Here is a 22,219-nt window from a genome sequence, read left to right as displayed (position 1 = left end):
TAAAACACTCATGACTGCATTTTGCAGCCCTGTCTTAGGTCCGAAACACTCACAAATTTGGAAAACTCTGTACAGCCTATGCCTTACTCAAGTTGAACAGCTATATTTAATTTCAGATTTCCCTTCACACACTAATTTGATAGAGCATGATATATATTTTGCCGATACAATAAGCCAGCATGTGTCTTCAGATAAGCAATGACATCTCGAGTCTGAAATGAGATATATGGTTGAAAGCATTGCTAAACCTTCATTCCAAGCTGGGCATCGCCTTGTTTACTAAAGGGAAAGCAAGGTGGAATGTACCACTTTTGAACCGACTATTGAAGTGTGAATAATGTAACAATATATAAATAAAATTGGTTGTTTAGAGAGACACTTGTTTCCAAGGCCATTGGGATTAATGGATCAGGCACACAGTAGTGGTCACTGTCACAATTATACTGTACAATTCCTTCTGTGTTGGGTTAGCAGAACCCATCAGAGCACTAGGAAAATGATCAGCAAATTGCAAGCATTTGTTGCAATCTTGTGCGCTTCAGTCGGTCACTGTGTTCTGCACTCAACCAACTGGATATTCATTCATTCGTTTAATTTCTGTTCCACAGCATAAAGGAAGTCATTCGGTTTTGAGGGAACACCTTACTATAAGGTTCATTAGCAGTCATGAACTAATAATGAACTGCACTTACACAGCATTTATTAATCTTTGTTAATGTTAATTTCAACATTTACTAATACTTTATTAAAATATTGTTAACATTGGTTAATGCACTGTGAATAACATGAACAGCTTTATTTTGATAAACTAACTATAACAAATACAGTAACACATGTATTGCGCATGTTAGTTAATACATTAATGTTAACTAATAAACATTATTGCAAAGTGTTACCAGTTTTGAATAACAAAGTAAAAGACAGCATTTTTGTTTTTGGGTCAACCATCCCTCTTATTTCTCAAGCATAGACACAGCCACTGGGTTAAGATATTTTATTCACTTCGCCGGTTTATTAGGAAATTCACAGCCGTCTGACGTGTGGTGATGCTAGCTCTTAAGTTCATGAATCCGTCATCATGTCGGCCCCCTCTCCACCGGTGGCGTCACTCAGGCTCAGCTCCTCCAACATCTCGGCCAGAGAGATCCTGGGAGCGCCGTCATCCTCCGTGTCGCTTTCCACAGGGATCTTTGAAGCATCTGTACAGGGAACATGACTGACGTGAGTACAGTGAGAACATGACTTCAGGAGACGTACGGTCAGGGCTGACGGCTTTCATTACCTCTGAAGATGTTGACGTTCTTCCTCAGGATCTCATCCTCCTCCAGGTCCTCCAGGAATTCATTGTATTGTCTATGAGAAACAATCATCACCAGACGGGCAACAAAAGATGATTCGGAAAGAAGAACGATTGATTTCCATTCCAAAACAAACGTGACGTTTCAATTATATTTGGAGTTTTTGTGATTGCTCAGATGTATTTCTATACACTTCATCATTTCAACACCACAGGAAAAACTAATTTGCTACTGAGCAGACTTCTTTATTCTACTGAATTATATCAAGGGTTTAATTAAAATATTACTAAAGAATATTACTCAATACTTTAAAGGGGTGGTTGATTGATTTCACTTTTCTAACTTTAGTTAGTGTGTAATGTTGCTGTTTGAGCATAAACAACATCTGCAATATGAATAAGTTATGACGATCAAAGTTCAAAGCAAAGGGAGATATTTGCTTTTACAGAAATCGCTGTTTATGGACTACAACAAACGGCTGGTAGAGACTACACCACATTCCTCCCGGGTTAGTGACATCACCAACCCTAGAATTTACATAAACCCCGGGAACAAGATTTATAGATTATCAAGACAGAATATGCTAATCAATGACTAGAAGATAACTACACATCAGCTTCATAAATTCACCAACTAACCATTCAGAAATGTTGTCTACATGTCACTTCTTGAGTCTCTCCATCTTTGTTTGAACATAAAAGGCTAAAAGTTCTTGAAATGTTCAGTGTGTGTCTGTGTGAGGCAATCGAAGCTGCTAAGAATGAGCTATTGAAGCTCCACCCCCTGTGCCGGGAGCTGCAGCTCATTTGCATTTAAAGGGACAGACACAAAAAAGGTGTGTTTTTGCTCACCCTCAAAAAGTGAGAACTTTAACATGCTATATAAAAATATCTGTGGGGTATTTTGAGTTAAAACTTCACACACACACTCTGGGGACACCAGAGACTTATTTTACATCTTGTGAAAAGGGCATTATACCACCCCTTTAAGGCTACATGCCAGTAAATAAGTAAACTAAATGAATTAAATAAAAAAGCAACAGAAGAAAGAGCACTTCCCGTTTGTCAGTATCTTAAAGTTACTGAAGTTATCAAGACAACAAGTGATTTTCTCTATTTCTTGTCAATACTGCAGATTAACTTTTAGGCAGTAAGGTGTCATTTGGTAATATAAGTTAATGCATCATCTAACATGAACTAACAGTGAGCGCTCTTAGCCTGATAGTGTGTGTGTCCCTGTAAATGTGTTAACCCATGTGCCTGCAGGAGTGTGTTGTGTCTGACCTCTCGTCGTCGGTGTCCGCGGCGTCTCTCTCGCGCTCCAGCTCCCTCAGCTTCCACACGCGGTTCCTCGCTCTCCTCTGTCGGTCGTAGCTCTTCTTTATCAGCACCTGAACACCAGCACACATGTTCATGTTCTCCTGCCGCTCAAACAGCACAGCTCAGCAAACACACGAGTTCATGCAGATCTTCAATGCAACGCAACTCACTTTGGGTAAAAGCATGATAAAGTGACTGGAAACATACGTTATGTTCAGATTTCAAGTGTGAGGTTTTTTGAATATTTTACAGCACATAGTGGAGGCTTGACTTCTGCTCACCAAAGCTGCATTCATTTGATCAAAAATACAGTAAAACAGCTGTTTTCTGTGTGAATATACAGTAAAGTGTAATTTATTCCTGTGATCAAAGCTGAGTTTCCAGCATCATTACTCTTCAGTGTCACATGATCCTTCAGAAATCACTCTAATATGATGATTTGATGCTCAAGAAACATTATTTCGATTATTAGGGCTGGGTAAAAAAAAAATATTGATTTCTCGATTTTAATTGATTCGCATTTTTACGAACCGATATCGATTCTTAAATCCCAAGAATCGATTAGTCATCCTGTTTTCAGTTGATGAATGAATGAAACATTGTACCGCATCCCATCCAATAAATAGCAATAATCTTTGTGCTTTGTTATTATTGATATGAAACAAAGTTATAGATTTCAAAATTACGTCCATTTTCTTATGAAATTCAAATATATAAACACCGTTTTGGCGCTGTGGCGTGAGATCGCTCTAGAGAAGCACATGATCTTCTCTTCCGCCTTAACACCAGTTACAGCGCGAAATAAACATGAATGAGCTTCTGAAAGTGTGTTAAAAGGTAGAGTACAACTTATCGAGATCCATATCATGTGACATGGAATCGCTCAATCAGTGTTTCAACCGTGGAAAGACGTCAGTAAAACAGCTTGTAAACAATGTCATGTAATGTCACATTTACCTCAGAAAAACCACATCCAGTGACCATAAACTCGTCAGTCAGCGAGAGAAATTAACTCTAGAGAGGAGCATTCTGCTAAATATATGCACCATATTACATATTCATTATCATTTTAATGTTCTTCAATATTTAATGCATGTTTGAATAAATCTGGCAGGTTTTTATGACAGCCACCATTTAAATGTTTATATAATTTCATATAACTTTATTATTATAAAAATAAATAAAAGTGTATTTAAGTGTTTGTATACAAATCAGTTAATTTTTACCTGCAATATTATAGTAGGCTAATGAAGCCTATAGGCTAACACTGACTCCCATAGTTTACAGCATTAGTGAAGAGATTTGTTTTCCTTGAGAAAATGTACCATGTATTGTACCCGATATCCAAAATAATCAATACTGAATCAAATCAGAATCGAATCGAATTGCAAGCTTGTGAATCGAAATCGAATCGAATTGTGAAATTTGTGTCAATACCCAGCCCTAATAATTATTATGAGTGTTGAAAACGGTTGAGTTGCTTCATATATTTGTGGAAACGTTCTGTTCATAAAGAATCCTGAAGAATTAAATGAATGACATTTAATTCTTCAGGATTCTTTATGAACAGAACGTTCAATAGAACAGCATTTATTTGAAATAGAATCTTTTGTACTAACATTATAATTGTCTTTACTGTCACTTTTGATACATTTAATGCATCCTTGATGAATAAAAGTGTTAATTTCTTTATTTTCACATTCCGAGTTGTGATGAAGAGTTGATGAAGAGTTGTGATGAAGAGTTGTGATGAAGGGTTGTGATGAAGGGTTGTGAAGACTGTCTTACCACATCAGGAACATGGTGAGGGTTCATTTTGTTGAGGAACTCATCATTGATATTGGCATTGGCAAAATCAAAGCTGAGGTATAAAAACAAAAGTGTGTTACAATCAACGCATTGGGTGTTGTGTGTGTGAAATCAGGTCAGCATGTACACGGACCCCATGACCAGGTCTCCGATGTTCAGCAGGTGACCCAGGAACGTCCTGCAGTGATACTGCTGACCCGAGTCCATCTCTGACGTCTTCTGCACCCAGACCTCAGCCAGCGTGTGCTGCAAACACACACACACATATATATATATCACTGCATCTTCATGCATTTTTGATTCTATTTACTAACCCAAGTCTCTAAATCTTAGTCGTCTTTATATGTGAAATACTTTGTTCACTTCAGTAGAATGGAGAGCCTTCTTCACAGAGGTGTGTGTGGGAGATCTCACCTTATTGGAGGTGAGGCCAGCGCCAGCTCCTAGCCTCTGGTCTCTGATGACGTCGATGTCCATGACGAGGAACTCCTCGAGCTGACGAGGGCTGCACAGGCTGTTGAACGGGTGACGCCAGTACGTGCTCCCGTCCACCTCGGCCACTGAAAACCACACGTCACACACTGATGAATACAGCGCATGTGACTCCATCCTCAACTGAACTGGCCATCATGCTTCAGTTTGATTACAACCATATTTCTGTCACGATCATATATCCACACCAACATGCTAAAACTATGCTAATTCATTTGGTGACGATTAGATCTGCTAATGCATAATGGGTTTTATACTGTACAAACTGTATATTCTCTCTCGTACACTAACCCTACCCATCTCACACAACTTTCTGCAGTTTTAGTTTAAGTTTAGTACGTTGTCATTTAATAAAAAAAAAAGTGAATTTAAGCAACTTAATAAAAATAAATAAAAAAAGTGTACGTTGCAATACCCATGTGATTATACACATTTGAGTCCTTATAAACCAGATATACAAGCACACTCACATTTGCTCTGAATCACGCTCACACTCTCGTTTCCAACCGTTTAGAGTCGGGAATATTTATCTGAAAGAGTCTCTTCTGCTCACCAAGAGCTGCATTTATTTGATCAAAAATACAGTAAAAACAGTGAAATATTATTATAATGTAAATCATCTGTTTTCTATGTGAATATCTAGTAAAGTGTAATTTATTCGTGTGATCAAAGCTGAATGTTCAGCATCATTACTCCAGTCTTCAGTGTCACATGATCCTTCACAAATCACTCTAATATGATGATTTTAAGAAACATTTCTGATTATCATTCATATTAATGCATCCTTGCTAAATAAAACTTAACTTTTCAAAAGAAGAAAATCTTATTGACCCCAAACTTTTGACCGATACTGCACAGATGCATTTCTGCTGCACACACACATGGATACGTTCATATTTTTAACATAAATACTATAATGGGTCAAACAGAATCAAAATGTTGCCATCTAAAGTATAACTTATTTACTCTAAAGATTTATCAAGTTCACATAATTTTTCCCATATAATTAATTTTCTAATTATTTATTTCAAAATGAGTAACGATGATGTAAAATTAATATAAATTTAATTTCTGCAATTTTTAGGAAGGCGATTTATTATCGCAAAGAAAAAAAAATTAAATAGCTTGATACACACAATCTGCTTCATATCGGCCATTCTGTCTTCTAAGATATCGGCATTGGCTATATATATAGTCGACCGCTAGTCTTGTTGATTGAAGGAGTGTGTATTTTCTAACTCTAAGCACTGCTTATGGGCTCATTACTGGTGAAGTCATGAACAGGGAAGACTGGAGATCCTGGAGTGACACGCAACACGATCAACAGCTGATTCATTTACATCTGCATTTACTGTACGACGAGCATTTTAATGAGACAAATGTTAGAATATTGGCAACTATAATTAATATGTATTTGTAAAATACAACAACACTGTTATTAGTAGCATCTGTCGCTACAGAGCCCCCCCGCAGTCAGCACACTACACGAGGAGTCAGCACACTACACGAGGAGTGCTGTGAGGAGAACGGGGGTATGTGCGGGCAGAACTCACCCTGCAGGGTGTTGGGGTCCATCAGGTGAATGGAGCTGGAGACCCGGATACACACACACACCTGACCCATGTTACCCAGACTCTGGGCGAGCCGCGGAGACAGACACACCACACTGTCCTGCAACACACACCAAACACACTCAAGTTATGCACAACATGTGGAATCAACATGTGTGTGTGTGTGTGTGTGTGTGGAGCTGGACCTACAGGACAGAATAAGGTTCTAATGGCTATACTAGGGCTGTGAAACGATTAATCACAAAATAAACGTTTGTTTGCATAATGTGTGTGTACTGTGTTAGTGTATATTTAATTTGTATACATAAATACACACACATGCATGTATATATTTAAGAAAAATTTATATATATATATATATATATATATATATATATATATATATATATATATATATATATATATATATATTTTACACACATATATGTAATTAATATATAAAAATACAAATATATACACAGTACACACGCAAATATTTCTTAAATATATACATGCACGTGTGTGTATTTATATGTAACAAAATAATTATACACAGTACACACACATATATTATGAAAAACGAACTGTTTGGATGCGATTGATCGTTCCACAGCCCTGGATTATACTGCACTACTTTAAAGACTTCATATTTACGAGGGAGTTTAATTATTGGACAAAAAACTTCCTCACGTAATAATCTAGAATACTGTCTTAACACTTGATGGCTGCTCTGTTAAGTCTTCGTCGTCGGTTAGGAACCTGGGTGTGCTCTTTGATACCAATCTTTCATTTGAAAGTCATGTGTCTAGTATCTGTAAAACTGCATTTTTCCATCTTAAAAATATATCTAAATTACGCCATATGCTCTCATTGACAAATGCGGAACAATTAGTTCATGCGTTCATGACCTCAAGGCTAGATTATTGTAATGCTCTACTGGGTGGTTGCCCTGCACGCTTAATAAACAAACTACAGCTGGTTCAAAACGCAGCAGCTCGAGTTCTTACCAGAACCAGGAAGTATGACCATATTAGCCCAGTTCTGTCAAAACTGCACTGGCTCCCTATTAAACATCGCATCAATTTTAAAATATTGCTGATTACTTACAAAGCACTAAATGGTTTAGCTCCGCAGTACTTGAGCGAGCTCTTAACGCATTATAGTCCGTCACGTCTATTGCGATCTCAAAATTCCGGCCAGTTGATAATACCTAGAATATCTAAATCGACTGCTGGCGGTAGATCCTTCTCCTATTTAGCACCAAAACTCTGGAACAGTCTTCCTACCACTGTCCGGGAAGCAGACACACTCTGTCAGTTCAAAGCCAGATTAAAGACACATCTCTTTGACCTAGCTTTCACATAATACATTATAGAATTCTATAATTCAGTGTTAGGCTGCTTAGATTAGGTCAGCCGGAACCGGGAACACTTCCCATAAATCCTGATGTACTCGTTACATCATGAGAAGAATGACATCTACGCTAATTTTAGTGTCTGTGTTTATCCCGAGGTTTTCCTGCAGCCTGCCGGATCCAGGCCGTATCCAGATCTGACGAAGGACCTTCGCCTGGACCGATGACAACGCAGTGCTGAAGTGCCAACTAGTCTCTCCCTATGGAGAATCCCACTACCACTCTACAGATAAGGCGTTGTCGGGAAAATTCGTCTCGCGGTCCTACCCCAAAGCAACAAATAAAATAAAATTCCTTATCAAAATTTATAAGGAAAGACAAGTATTCTGTTTAGGCTTGGCTTGTAGGGAATTCCAAACCTGCGTATATTCAAACGCACATAACTATAGAACTCATTCTAAATGCGCATGTGAACGCCATCAGTGTTTCTCACAGGTTCGCGTTTAAAGTCTGTGTAGAGGGAATGGTGTCGTCTTAGCGGCCCCTAATTTAATAACAAATGATCGTTGCGACGGAAGCAAATCAATCAAAACTAACTTTAGATGGAAATAACTTAACTCTGCTGTAAAGCCGAAACAATCTCTGTTACCTTAAATTATACGCTTATCTCTGTAAAGCTGCTTTGAGACAATCTACATTGTTAAAAGCGCTATATAAATGAAGATGACTTGACGAGAGATGTGCACTCGTATTAATTATGAATGAGAGAAAGAAAATGCACAATATGGTGGAATAAGTCCCGCCTTCTAAATAAAACAGCCAATCGCTGATTGGTAAAGCCATCACGCATGTTCACTGGCCAGAGGACAGACTTTCCTTGAAAGCGACTTTATCTACACGCATACAGTCTCTTCACACAACAAATGAATCCAGGCTATAGTGTTGTAGGACTCAATCTGCTAGCCAAGCTCAGCTCGCCCCACTGAGAACAGCCTCATTCAGCTCCTCTCTGACCCAAACTACTGCAAGAGCCACGTAAACCCAGCGCCTCCACATGTGTGGAGCGACACACACCGCTTTCTCAACGTTACTCTGTGACAGGACTGCCTGTGAATGAACACACTCCAGTTATCAGTGACAGAGAGCTTTAATTACTGTATAGTCTGTTTGTTACACAAATGTCCTCCTCCTTCCGCCAGTCACACAGTAAATAACATCCGCACTCTGACGTTAAACCCGGTCCTGATCCCGGGACTGACTTTCCCAGCATTCTGGCTCTGGCTTGCATTCGCACAGAAGGCTCTCCGACATTTATTCAGGAATTAAGGTCCAGTTAGAGTGCATCTTAAAATTACTGGATGCACACTTTCCTAAAATAAGCAGACAAAAAAAAACTTAAATACCGATATGATCTGTGAGCGACCAATGAACTTCCCCAAAAAGAAACTCACAGATATTATATGGCTAAATTATAGAGGGTGTATAAAAACTATAAAATGAAGTGCAATATTTTTGTGTAGACGTCAGTGTGGTTTACAGAATCCGACTCATGTGTCCGTGAATCCGGAGTGAATCCCACCTTGCACACGGGAACGATCTCCACGGAGAAGGTGCTCTTGTAGTTGTAGGTGTTGGAGTGAACATCATGCGAGATCAGCCGCTGAGACGCCTTCGCCCTGCAGAAACAACACTCACCGTCAGATCTCAACAAGAGCCTCACTATGAGGGTTTGATGCAAGCCATCAGCTCTGTCTCAACTCCCATAATGCTTCACTTCTATCCTGACACACTGAATCAGAGTCAACCACTCATTTGGAATTTAAATCATTGTGCACTTAAAGGATCAGTTCACTTCAGAATGAACATTTCCTGATCATTTACTCTCCTCCTCGTCATCCAAGATGTTCATGTCTTTCTTTCTTCAGTGGAAAAGAAATGAAGGTTTTTGAGGAAAACACTCCAGGATTGTTCTCCATATAGTGTCTTCAATGGGGTCCAACGGGTCGAAAGTCCAGATGTGAGTTTCAGTGCAGCTTCAAAGTCTCGACACGATCCAGCCGAGGAATAAGAGTCTTATCTAGACAAACCAGCGGACATTTATAACAAAATAAACATTTATATACTTTTATCCACAAATGCTCGTCTTGCTTTAGCTCTGTGATGCGACACACATTACATAATCACACTGAAAGGTCACGCGTGTTTCAGTTAAGAAATATCACCATCTCATTTTCTCCTCTAACCATCCAACATCCAACATCGTTATTTTACCTTTTTTATTAACTCTTTGCATTTCTTTGTAAACACTGGGTCTGTTCTTACGCCTAGGTCACGCTTGACCTTTCAACCTGATTATGTAATGTGTGTCGCTTCACAGCTAGAGCAAGACCAGCATTAGTGGTTTAAAAGTATATAAATGTGTATTTTGTTATAAATGTCCGCTGGTTTGTCTAGATGAGACTCTTATTCCTCGGCTGGATCGTGTCGAGACTTTGAAGCTGCACTGAAACTCACATCTGGACCTTCGACCCGTTGGACCCCATTGAAGACACTATATGGAGGAACATTCTGGAGTGTTTTCCTCAAAAACCTTCAATTCTTTTCCACTGAAGAAAGAAACACATGAACATCTTGGATGACGAGGAGGAGAGTAAATGATCAGGAAATGTTCATTCTGAAGTGAACTGATCCTTTAAACCACTAAAGTGACATGAAATTATGTGTATCGTGTTTAGACTCAAAAACAGTGCAAGTGCACAAACAACATCAGCCCTGATATGTGTGTGTGTGTGTGTGTGTGTGTGTGTGTGTGTGTGTGTGTGTGTGTGTGTGTGTGTCCTGCAGGGAACGGTGCACTGAACTGTGGTGTGTGTGTGTGTGTGTGTGTGTGTGTGTGTGTGTGTGTGTGTCAGTGTGAGACCTGCAGGGAACGGTGCACTGAAGGAAGTCCACCATCTTCTGGCCGTGCTGCTTCGAGCCATAGTAGAAGTCGATGCCCTCTGAAACATGAAGAAGAGATGAACACACACCCAGTAACTCGTCACACACAGCACTGAGCATGATGGGAAACGCAGCACTGAGCATGATGGGAAACGCACCGTGAATCTCCTTGATGCGCACGGTGTTCTGGTGCAGCTTGTGCTTCAGGATCAGCTGCTCCAGGTAGTAGAACGTCTTCTTGTGGACCGTCTGAGGGAACATCACAGGTCAAACTATTTAATCCAGAATCCTGAATACTAGCGGTGGGAATTTTTCTAAAATAATGTGTTCGAAAATTCGGGCTCATAAAAATCTAAATTAATTTATTTAAATGACATTTAACAAGTAAGACGTTATTTTTTAAGGTTATTTTATTCTTTTGTCACCTTTTCTGCACAAGCTTACGATTAGGCAATACACACAACAAGCTTACGATATATCTTAAGGTTTTCTTTTAGTTGGACAATATGTGTAAACAAAAAATATAAAGAACAAAAGCATTTGAGCTCAAGCAGCGCAAACGGGAAAAAAAATGCTAATCGTACAGAACGTGCACTCGAGTCATGATTATCGTGTTTATATTGTTTCACGTTCATGTTGAGAAAACTGTAATATCCCCACACTGAAGTGAACGCGCTGCGCTGACAGATGTTGCGGAGACTCAAAGATAGCGGTTTCTAAAGGCACTTTGTGTTTTCTGTTGTTAAACCGCTCTCCCTCAACAAAACTTAAATAAGGAAGCATGTGTCTTAAAATCACTCTGCCATCAGAAGTTATCATCTCTTAACAGTAATTACATTTTTTATATCATTATTTATAAGACCAGTCATCTAATAATTCCAAACTTCGGGAGGCGGAGTTAAACACGCTCCACAGCGCCACCCAGTGCATTTAACTATACCTGCGAGTTAGTGCTGGGGTTTATCATGGATCCACTGCATTTACGGCCAGCAAAGAGACATAGTAAAATTCGAATAGTATTTTATCTTTAAAAAAATAATTCCTCTTTTAATATTCGTGCACAGCCCTATTTAACACCACAGCAAACCTTAGTTAGGCTAGTATTGCTTTCAGTATAGGACAGTGTGTTTATCACTTCCACCACAAACACGACCTGAGGAGCTTTAGCACTCTCTCCAGTGACAGTCCCAATACAGTCAGAGAAACAGAGTTGCTTTATTTTATGACATATGCGGAGCTAAATCTGGATATCAGACTGTCCGGAATAAAGAGACGAGACGAACCGACAGATAAAAATAAAAACATGATTGTGATAGCCTATATGATGTGTCTGATGTCTTCAAGCTGTCGTATTTACCAGATTTACTACGGTAATGGATAGCACACGTGGTATTTTGCAACGCGCATAGAAATGTCAGCCTTGCTTTCTGTACACCTAAAGACTTTGAAAAGATTTAGAAAAGACTTTATAAGATTATCAGCTCACATCTAAAGACTTGGGTTCACAGTTTTTAGTCTCAGACTAAAGATTTTACAAACACTGAATCTTGTAGTGACACTATTTACAAGACTACAACTAGATTATTTTAGCTTTTTATTCCCACCAAATTCCTCCCATCATGCTCAGCAGTGATTTAACAAAAATGGAGGAGAAGCAGTTACAGTTACTGTGGCTTTTGCCATTGCAGTCATTTGCAGTGAAAGAATTCTCACTTTGCTTGTTTGCCTTCTCTTTGCTGTGCTCGCTCCCACCCGCCTCCGCCTCCTCGCGTGTTGTCTCATTTTTTTACAGTCTATGCATTCAACCAAGTACCCCCCGGGCACATCAATCTTCCCCCGCCCAGCGAGTGCTTGAAGTGCGTCAGAAACAGCGCGCGCGATCAGTTGTTGGCAATTTGTTGTGTAGCGTCGCCTCTCGCCGCATTGCTTTTGTTTGAGGGCGCTTAACACACTCACACTTAACATGCTCCCCTGTAGAAACGGTCCTGGCAGCTCGCGCCAGGTCTAGACCATAGACTGTAAAAAAATAGGTCTAGACACGGTGAAAGTTTCCTGATTGTGACGGATTGCCGAATTTATGACACATTATAAATTAGCATTCTGCGTCTACAGTGCCAAAAAGAAGAGAAGAGGATAAAAGTGGATAAAGACAGAGGTAAAGTGATGTAATGAATGAACAGTTTATATTATTGCACAGTAGTAAGATACTATAATTTAATGGTAGTTATTTTTACCTTAAACTTTATGCTAGCAGTTGTTCCTGTTTCCGGTTTTCTGAGAACTAATTTATTGGTTGTTGATTGTTTTACGTCACTATGACTACGCTACGACTTGCGATAATATCAAACATGTTTGATATGAAAGACTAGAGAAAGACTGGCATAAATCAGGTCGCCGACTGCAGATTATCACCTCACATTTAACGATCGAGACGACGGGAGCGCGCCGAGACTCCAGTAAGATTCCTAAAGACTGCCGGTCTTTAGTCTGGGACTGTGAAAATCCTTTGGTGTACGCCCGGCATTACACTGTGATGGGAATCCACAGAAGTTATTTCAAAGACTCGCTGCTGTCTGAAAGTGAGTTTTGAGCTAAAAGGATTGTAAAAGTCTTTAATGCTGATAAATACAATCCGTTATAAAATCCGTTTTATTTTTTCCCAAATTCCGTTTTTTGTTTTTCTTCCGTTTTAATTTTTGCAAATTCCTTTTTTTCCATTTTAATTTTTGGGAATTCAGTTTTTTCACAGCTGAAGAAGAGGTTGTTATCTAGCGAAACGATCTGTCATTTAAAAAAAAAAAAATAATTTATAGACTTTTTACCTTCAATAAATTGGATTGAGCTGATCAACAAACGGACAGGGAACTATGTCATCACGTTGAAAGGTCGCGCCGGCGCCGGCAGAAGTACCGCCCCACTGTTTACAATGCGACCGTACGTAGGAGGATAGCTCAAATAGTATTGTTTGCTTTTATATATATATATATATAGTAATAGTATTCAGTGAATATGAATAGTATATTAATAACATTCTGATGAATATGAATAGTAGTTCAAATAGTATTGCCGGCGCCGGCAAGGCCTTTCAACGTGATGACGTAGTTCCCTGTCCGTTTGTTGATCAGCTCAATCCGAACTATTGAAGGTAAAAAGTCTATAAATTATAAAAAAAAAATTGAAAATGATCTATCGTTTCGCTAGATAACAACCTCTTCTTCAGCTGTGATCGCGTACAGCCCGTTTAAACACTTCAAAGACTTTTGAAACTGCATTGATTTGGACTTAAAAACAATGGTGACCAATGAAGCCCATTGTTAGAAGAAAAATCCAGAAATGTTTTCCTCAAAAAACATAATTTCTCTCCCACTGAGGAAAGAAAGACATGGATATCTTGGATGGCATTGGGGTGAGTAAATTATTAGGACATTTTCATTTTGGGGTGAACTAAACCTTTAACGCTAGATTCCGCGTTAATTTGCCAATTCCGCGATTCCGTGATCGCGTAAATTATAGGGCCCTATATATGAAATCATCCGGACCGACAGTGGAAACACGGCATATGACACAGAGTTTGGAGAGTAGGTGGATCTCCTCCTGATATTAAAGTTAGTGTTATCCTGGAACGGCCTAGTCTGCAATACTAACAACCCGGTCGCATCGGTTCGAGAGTCGATGTAAAGCTCGCGCACCTTCTGCCTGACTTGCACCACTGCCTTCCAGAAGTCCTTGGCCTCGACTCGGTGGCAGTCGTCGCACATCTGATGCAGGATGACGAACTCCACCACGAACACCTGCTGCAGGATGGCCCCGTTCAGCACCTGCGGGACACACTCACTGAAACACAGCTCTGACTGGGACATTCACACACACACACACACACACACTGTACCTCTTTCTGGATGGTCAGCTTCAGCTTGATGCGTTTAGAGTGGGGTTCTGTCCACAAGAAGCCAGCATCGATGAGCCTCACCTGGGTGGGGATGAAGCACAGCGTGAACTCGGCATCAGCTTCAGCCGTTCCTGACGGGATGAGTGTGTGAGTCACCAACCTTAGTCATGGAGGCCTTCAGCTTCTTGAGGCACAGCGCCAGAAGCTCCCGGGACTCCAGAGCGCACTGCATCCAGGTGCCCGGCGGCTGCAGGTACCTGACCACACAGGAGAACACTACTTACACACACACACACACAGGGCCTAAAACTAACTTTCTGCCACACCTGCCAATGACCATAAATATTTATTACCGACCATGAAACCACTGAAAATTCACAATTCTCTATTTCAATTTTCTACACCACAGCTAAAACCTCTAACCTAACTAATATACATTTAAAACATTATTAAAGACTAGCAAATATTCAGTAATGAAATATGAACAAATAATCAAATTACAAGCAAAAGCACAAATAAATACAATCTAACAAAGATACAAATGAAATGAGCAGTGCTCTTCGGGAAGGTCTTCAAGTACCGAAATGTAATAAAGCAAGCAAGTGTAAAATAATGCAACGTATAGTCCTCACTGTACAAGTTAAACATCCTTATTAATTAATCCTGATTACAGTTTTTAAAAAAGTTATTCAGTCATCAGCAGTGTGATTTTTTCTTTGTCCTTTGTTGTTTGATTAACATTGAACACACAGACAGTAGCAGGAATATGAGGATGCTGTCGCTTTAAGAGCGAATACACTGATCCAATACACCGATACACATGCGTTTACTTTCACTTAAGACATAATCTACTGTGTTTACTACTGGGATACTCACTATTTTCTACAATTTTATGTGAATTTGTCCACTCAAGTGCAAGACGACGTGAAATAGAGTTTAGTATCCGCACATAAGTATGTATTTAGTATATACATATGTACATGTATACATATTTCTGATGATGATTTTATTTTTTTTAGATTTAAGTGTGTGTAACATTATGTCTTAACACGTTTAAAAGGACTATGTGATTTCAGTTTTTTTTTTTTTTTTTCAGTTGTCTGCTTTTAATGATCTCAAGGAATAGTTCACCCAAAAACTACAATTCTGCCATAAATTACACCTAATGACATCCCAAACTGTGGCATTTATCCGATATATATATATATATATATATATATATATATATATATATATATATATATATATATATGTATGTATGTGTGTGTGTGTGTGTGTGTGTGTGTGTGTGTGTGTGTGTGTCAGCTGTGAAGGTGAAGACTGGTGTTGTCGTACCGTTCACACTGCCTGCAGAAGTGGACTGACACCTGTTTGGGAATGCCCTCAGAGATGTCCACTTGAGTCCTCAGGCAGGACACACACATGTTGGCAGGGTTTGGAGGAATGGGAACACCACATGTACAGCAGAGACTGCAGAGCAGACACACACAGATTATACACACTTCTCCAACAGGCTTGACGGTCGACATTCGCCGATTCAAGGAGCACCTCTAAAGTTACATACATCTGTATACACGTTTCTCAAGGGGAAAAACACTGTTATAAGGCGTCGCTATGAACACTGTTATAAGGCGTCGCTATAGGAACACTGTTATAAGGCGTCGCTATAGGAGCACTGTTATAAGGCGTCGCTATAGGAACACTGTTATAAGGCGTCGCTATAGGAACACTGTTATAAGGCGTCGCTATGAACACTGTTATAAGGCGTCGCTATAGGAGCACTGTTATAAGGCGTCGCTATGAACACTGTTATAAGGCGTCGCTATGAACACTGTTATAAGGCGTCGCTATAGGAACACTGTTATAAGGCGTCGCTATAGGAGCACTGTTATAAGGCGTCGCTATAGGAGCACTGTTATAAGGCGTCGCTATAGGAGCACTGTTATAAGGCGTCGCTATGAACACTGTTATAAGGCGTCGCTATAGGAACACTGTTATAAGGCGTCGCTATAGGAACACTGTTATAAGGCGTCGCTATAGGAGCACTGTTATAAGGCGTCGCTAAAGGAACACTGTTATAAGGCGTCGCTATAGGAGCACTGTTATAAGGCGTCGCTATAGGAACACTGTTATAAGGCGTCGCTATAGGAACACTGTTATAAGGCGTCGCTATAGGAACACTGTTATAAGGCGTCGCTATAGGAGCACTGTTATAAGGCGTCGCTATAGGAACACTGTTATAAGGCGTCGCTATAGGAGCACTGTTATAAGGCGTCGCTATAGGAGCACTGTTATAAGGCGTCGCTATAGGAACACTGTTATAAGGTGTCGCTATGAACACTGTTATAAGGCGTCGCTATAGGAACACTGTTATAAGGCGTCGCTATAGGAGCACTGTTATAAGGCGTCGCTATAGGAACACTGTTATAAGGCGTCGCTATAGGAGCACTGTTATAAGGCGTCGCTATAGGAACACTGTTATAAGGCGTCGCTATGAACACTGTTATAAGGCGTCGCTATAGGAACACTGTTATAAGGCGTCGCTATAGGAGCACTGTTATAAGGCGTCGCTATAGGAGCACTGTTATAAGGCGTCGCTATAGGAGCACTGTTATAAGGCGTCGCTATAGGAACACTGTTATAAGGTGTCGCTATGAACACTGTTATAAGGCGTCGCTATAGGAACACTGTTATAAGGCGTCGCTATAGGAGCACTGTTATAAGGCGTCGCTATAGGAACACTGTTATAAGGTGTCGCTATGAACACTGTTATAAGGCGTCGCTATAGGAACACTGTTATAAGGCGTCGCTATGAACACTGTTATAAGGCGTCGCTATAGGAACACTGTTATAAGGCGTCGCTATAGGAGCACTGTTATAAGGCGTCGCTATAGGAACACTGTTATAAGGCGTCGCTATAGGAGCACTGTTATAAGGCGTCGCTATAGGAGCACTGTTATAAGGCGTCGCTATGAACACTGTTATAAGGCGTCGCTATAGGAGCACTGTTATAAGGCGTCGCTATAGGAACACTGTTATAAGGCGTCGCTATAGGAGCACTGTTATAAGGCGTCGCTATAGGAGCACTGTTATAAGGCGTCGCTATAGGAACACTGTTATAAGGTGTCGCTATGAACACCGTTATAAGGCGTCGCTATAGGAACACTGTTATAAGGCGTCGCTATAGGAGCACTGTTATAAGGCGTCGCTATAGGAACACTGTTATAAGGCGTCGCTATGAACACTGTTATAAGGCGTCGCTATAGGAACACTGTTATAAGGCGTCGCTATAGGAGCACTGTTATAAGGTGTCGCTATGAACACTGTTATAAGGCGTCGCTATAGGAACACTGTTATAAGGCGTCGCTATAGGAGCACTGTTATAAGGCGTCGCTATGAACACTGTTATAAGGCGTCGCTATAGGAACACTGTTATAAGGTGTCGCTATGAACACTGTTATAAGGCGTCGCTATAGGAACACTGTTATAAGGCGTCGCTATAGGAGCACTGTTATAAGGCGTCGCTATAGGAACACTGTTATAAGGCGTCGCTATAGGAGCACTGTTATAAGGCGTCGCTATAGGAACACTGTTATAAGGCGTCGCTATGAACACTGTTATAAGGCGTCGCTATAGGAACACTGTTATAAGGCGTCGCTATAGGAGCACTGTTATAAGGCGTCGCTATAGGAGCACTGTTATAAGGCGTCGCTATAGGAGCACTGTTATAAGGCGTCGCTATAGGAACACTGTTATAAGGTGTCGCTATGAACACTGTTATAAGGCGTCGCTATAGGAACACTGTTATAAGGCGTCGCTATAGGAGCACTGTTATAAGGCGTCGCTATAGGAACACTGTTATAAGGTGTCGCTATGAACACTGTTATAAGGCGTCGCTATAGGAACACTGTTATAAGGCGTCGCTATGAACACTGTTATAAGGCGTCGCTATAGGAGCACAGTTATAAGGTGTCGCTATGAACACTGTTATAAGGCGTCGCTATAGGAACACTGTTATAAGGCGTCGCTATGAACACTGTTATAAGGCGTCGCTATAGGAACACTGTTATAAGGCGTCGCTATAGGAACGCTGTTATAAGGCGTCGCTATGAACACTGTTATAAGGCGTCGCTATAGAAGCACTGTTATAAGGCGTCGCTATAGGAGCACTGTTATAAGGCGTCGCTATAGGAGCACTGTTATAAGGCGTCGCTATAGGAACACTGTTATAAGGCGTCGCTATAGGAACACTGTTATAAGGCGTCGCTATATGAGCACTGTTATAAGGCGTCGCTATAGGAACACTGTTATAAGGCGTCGCTATAGGAACACTGTTATAAGGCGTCGCTATATGAGCACTGTTATAAGTTATCACTGCTATCACAGCACTATATCCATGAGATGTGAAGAAGGACACGTGTAATACTCACATGTTGCCGTGGCTGCTCGATGGCGGGGCCTGCATGTACTCCATGACTACAATAACAGTGAAATCACTTTAATAGACCTGTCAATCATAAAGATTAAAATATAGATGACAATATGATCTTCCCTATTGCGTCTGAGTCCGTCACTCTGCCACAGTGCTGTTTAGAAGGGTAACTCTCAGTATAACCCACTAACTTGCGCACACATACATACACTAAGTCAATACTCACTGTGTTGGAGAATCAGCGCTAACCAACTCAATAAATTATATCAATATTTCCTCGCGAACATCACATGAATATACACATGTGTCTGCGACTGCTGATGACGTCACCACGCGTGGTCACTTAGAATGACAGGACCCAGAGAGCTGCCCGTCATGGGCCTGAATGTAAAGACGAGTACCATGAGTAACACTTGCACTGCTTTTTTTTTTTTTTTTTTTTTTTTTTTTGGTGAATGTGGAAAATTTCATTAGAAGGAAAACAAATGCAACTCGATGAAATGAACACAATAGAGCTCACTAGGGATGGGCAAATGAAGCCTCATGAAGTACTGAGGCTTTCCCCTGATGTTTCGGGAAAAACAGCGCCATCTTGTGGTAGGTGAAGTTTACAGCAGCCATGTTTATGAGCAGCTGAGTGCAGCGCCGTTGCTTTATCCATTAAACACAAATAAAAGCCTGACAACGCTAAATGTTCAGTTTTCTGATAATATAATTCACATATTAAAGTGTGGCAATCAAATAAATATAACAGTTATTAATACTATACAGAAATAAAAAGAGTTGTTTGATGCAAGTAAATGTTGGTCTAATTATTTTATGCTTTCTATGCTGTTTATGTGTCAGAAAATATGATCATGTAACATAGGCTGTAGGCTTAATTATATATATATATATATATATATATATATATATATATATATATATATATATATATATATATATATATTAAAAAATGTTAGTAAATGGACTTAAACTTCCAAAAACCTGTAGAGTAGTCGTCTGGGTTCAAACACTCACGTGACTGGAAAGAAAGTGAGGCTTCGTTTTTCGTTGATCACGTGTTTCTCTGAAAACAATACTCCGGCACGGAGCTTCAGAGATTGCGCTGCATACTCCATACGTGCTTTGAAACTTCGGTGTCAAATGTAACATCACTAATATAAACAAAGCGCATATTTGACAATTTGATTAGCCGCTTTTGCCGTCAGCGGGCGTTCAGTGCTCATGTACCCGCAGAGAACAGCTTCATCTCGGCCAGTCCTTCGGGAATTAGCCGCTGGCTCTTATGAAGATAGCGCCTGAAATAGGTCTAATAGGTTAGACAAACTTAGTCCCGGTCACGTTGGAAGTTACCGAGCTTGGGACTATTTTCAGGCGCTGCGTCATATTATTACGCCTGCTTCACCCATGGTACGGCAGCAATGTTTCTTGATTATTACGCAGGAATGAGAGAATAGTTCCTAGCCATATCAGCCTAGAAAATCGCAACTTTTCATTTTCCGTCGGTCTGTTTAACTGGGGAAGTTGTAAAATGAGCCTATTTCCAAAAAAAGTGGAGTATCCCTTTAAACGCAGTCTTCCACTCATCTCCCTCCTTGATGCACACTAAATGGTACGCATTGCGGAGATCCAATTTCGCGATTTTCAAATCTTTGCTTCCTGCAAGATCTCAAAGGCTAGGGATATCAACGGCAAGGGATACCAGTTCTTAACGGTTTAGCCCTGATAGTCTATGCAGTGACGCAGAGAACGTCTTTCTTTTTCACGAAAGACCGGCGGGAGAGAGGAACTGGACAATGGTACTGGCAGCTAACGACTCGGACAAACACTGCTCAAGCGCCTGGCACTCAGGCGTGGACAGGGAATATAGCCTCCCGCAGGGTGGTGTCGTGCTCGGGAGAAGCTTGATGCCACAGTCGGATGGACGATGGGTAGGAAGAGAGGTGGCCCGCGAACGACAGAACACCGCTCACAGATCGTGGTACTCCTCTGGGACATTAGACAGATCAATGGACTCCTCCTAAAAAACAGGGACAGAAGAGACATCAGGGACCGCAGACACAAGACATTTGACATGACAAGGCAAAGTCCAAGAAAAAATAGACCCCTGCGCCCAATTAATCTGAGGATTATGCTGCACTAACCACGGATGACCCAAAACAATAGGAACCAGAGGAGAATGAAAAATAAAAATAGTCTCTGGGTTGTTAACAGAGATGGTGAGGCTCACATCTACAGTGACTAGATGAGTATTTGAGAGAAGGAAGATCACACAGTTCCTTAAGATGGATGCCATGCTCTTTAGCCCACGCCTCATCTATAAAATTCCCTTGAGCACTAGAGTCTATTACTGCAGAGCAGGTGACCGATGAGCCCCGCCAGCGCACCAGGGGCTTGAATGTAGTACGGGTCTTGAACGGTGGGAAGATAGGGAACGGTGAACTCGCCAGTATTCCCCTTACTGCTAGTGAGCTCTGGCTTTTACTGGACAGGACGTAACATAGTGACCGGAACCACCACAGTACAGGTGGAGCCCCTCCTGAATTCGGCGTTGGCGTTCAGTGAAGGAGATCCGGATTTTCCCCAATTGCAAAGGCTCTACATAAGTGCATGATTCAGATGAGGAAGATGCGGCGGAAGGATATGTCCATTGTTCAGGGGCCGGTTTCACAAAGATAGACTTTGACTATGACTTAGATATAGTAGATAGTCAGACTTCAGATAGACATCTAAATCAGACCGTTGCACAAAGCACTGAAGACTCTGACTATCTTAAGTAGGACTACACTGCAATGCATTCTGGGTAAAATAAGACACTTTTCAAAACAAAAATCATGGTGGATCAAGTAAGCGCATTCAACCGCTCAGTGCAGTTTACCCCAGCGGATAATATGTGTTTGTTGGAGGAGTATAACAGTTACAAGAACATTTTACTTGGGAAATTTAGCGGAGAATGTAGTAACAAGAAGAAAAGTTTAAATTATGAGCCATTTTCCCTTTTCTTTTGGCTGTTTGTAATGTAACTGATTGTTACTGCTGGTTGCCAAGGTAACATAGAGTCTTAGACCTAAGTTAGCCTGGGGGTCAGGGGTCTAATTTTTCTAAAGTCTTTATTTTTGTGAAACAGTCTAAC

At 40.6% G+C, this 22,219-nt stretch overlaps 1 protein-coding gene across 1 annotated transcript; it reads right to left on the bottom strand.

The window, feature by feature from the left end:
* Positions 1–980: 980 nt before the first annotated feature.
* nmd3 (NMD3 ribosome export adaptor) lies at positions 981–19,443 on the bottom strand. Its single transcript, XM_079885709.1, has 16 exons — positions 19,310–19,443; positions 19,082–19,127; positions 15,987–16,121; positions 14,812–14,908; positions 14,652–14,732; positions 14,452–14,580; positions 10,921–11,011; positions 10,743–10,821; positions 9,402–9,498; positions 6,472–6,589; positions 4,841–4,986; positions 4,560–4,672; positions 4,406–4,478; positions 2,582–2,688; positions 1,283–1,353; positions 981–1,199 (listed from the first exon to the last, which is right to left on the bottom strand). The coding sequence occupies exons 2-16, from the start codon at positions 19,123–19,125 to the stop codon at positions 1,063–1,065; spliced, it is 1,518 nt and encodes a 505-aa protein (XP_079741835.1). The 5' UTR covers positions 19,126–19,127; positions 19,310–19,443; the 3' UTR covers positions 981–1,062.
* Between the last annotated feature and the right edge of the window lie 2,776 nt (positions 19,444–22,219).

The sequence above is a fragment of the Squalius cephalus genome (assembly GCF_949319135.1).
Source record: "Squalius cephalus genome assembly, chromosome: 11".
Classification (NCBI taxonomy): domain Eukaryota; kingdom Metazoa; phylum Chordata; class Actinopteri; order Cypriniformes; family Leuciscidae; genus Squalius; species Squalius cephalus.
Note: the sequence above shows the minus strand (reverse complement) of the source record. Positions and strands in the feature narration are given on the sequence as shown.

Coding starts and splice junctions, on each gene's coding strand:
- nmd3 (XM_079885709.1), bottom strand. CDS start 19,125: ATGGAGTACATGCAGGCCCCGCCATCGAGCAGCCACGGCAACAT. Junction 2,689..4,405: donor CTCACCATGTTCCTGATGTG/GTAAGACAGTCT, acceptor GCTGGTGTTCAG/GTGCTGATAAAGAAGAGCTA. Junction 1,200..1,282: donor GAACGTCAACATCTTCAGAG/GTAATGAAAGCC, acceptor TTCCCTGTACAG/ATGCTTCAAAGATCCCTGTG.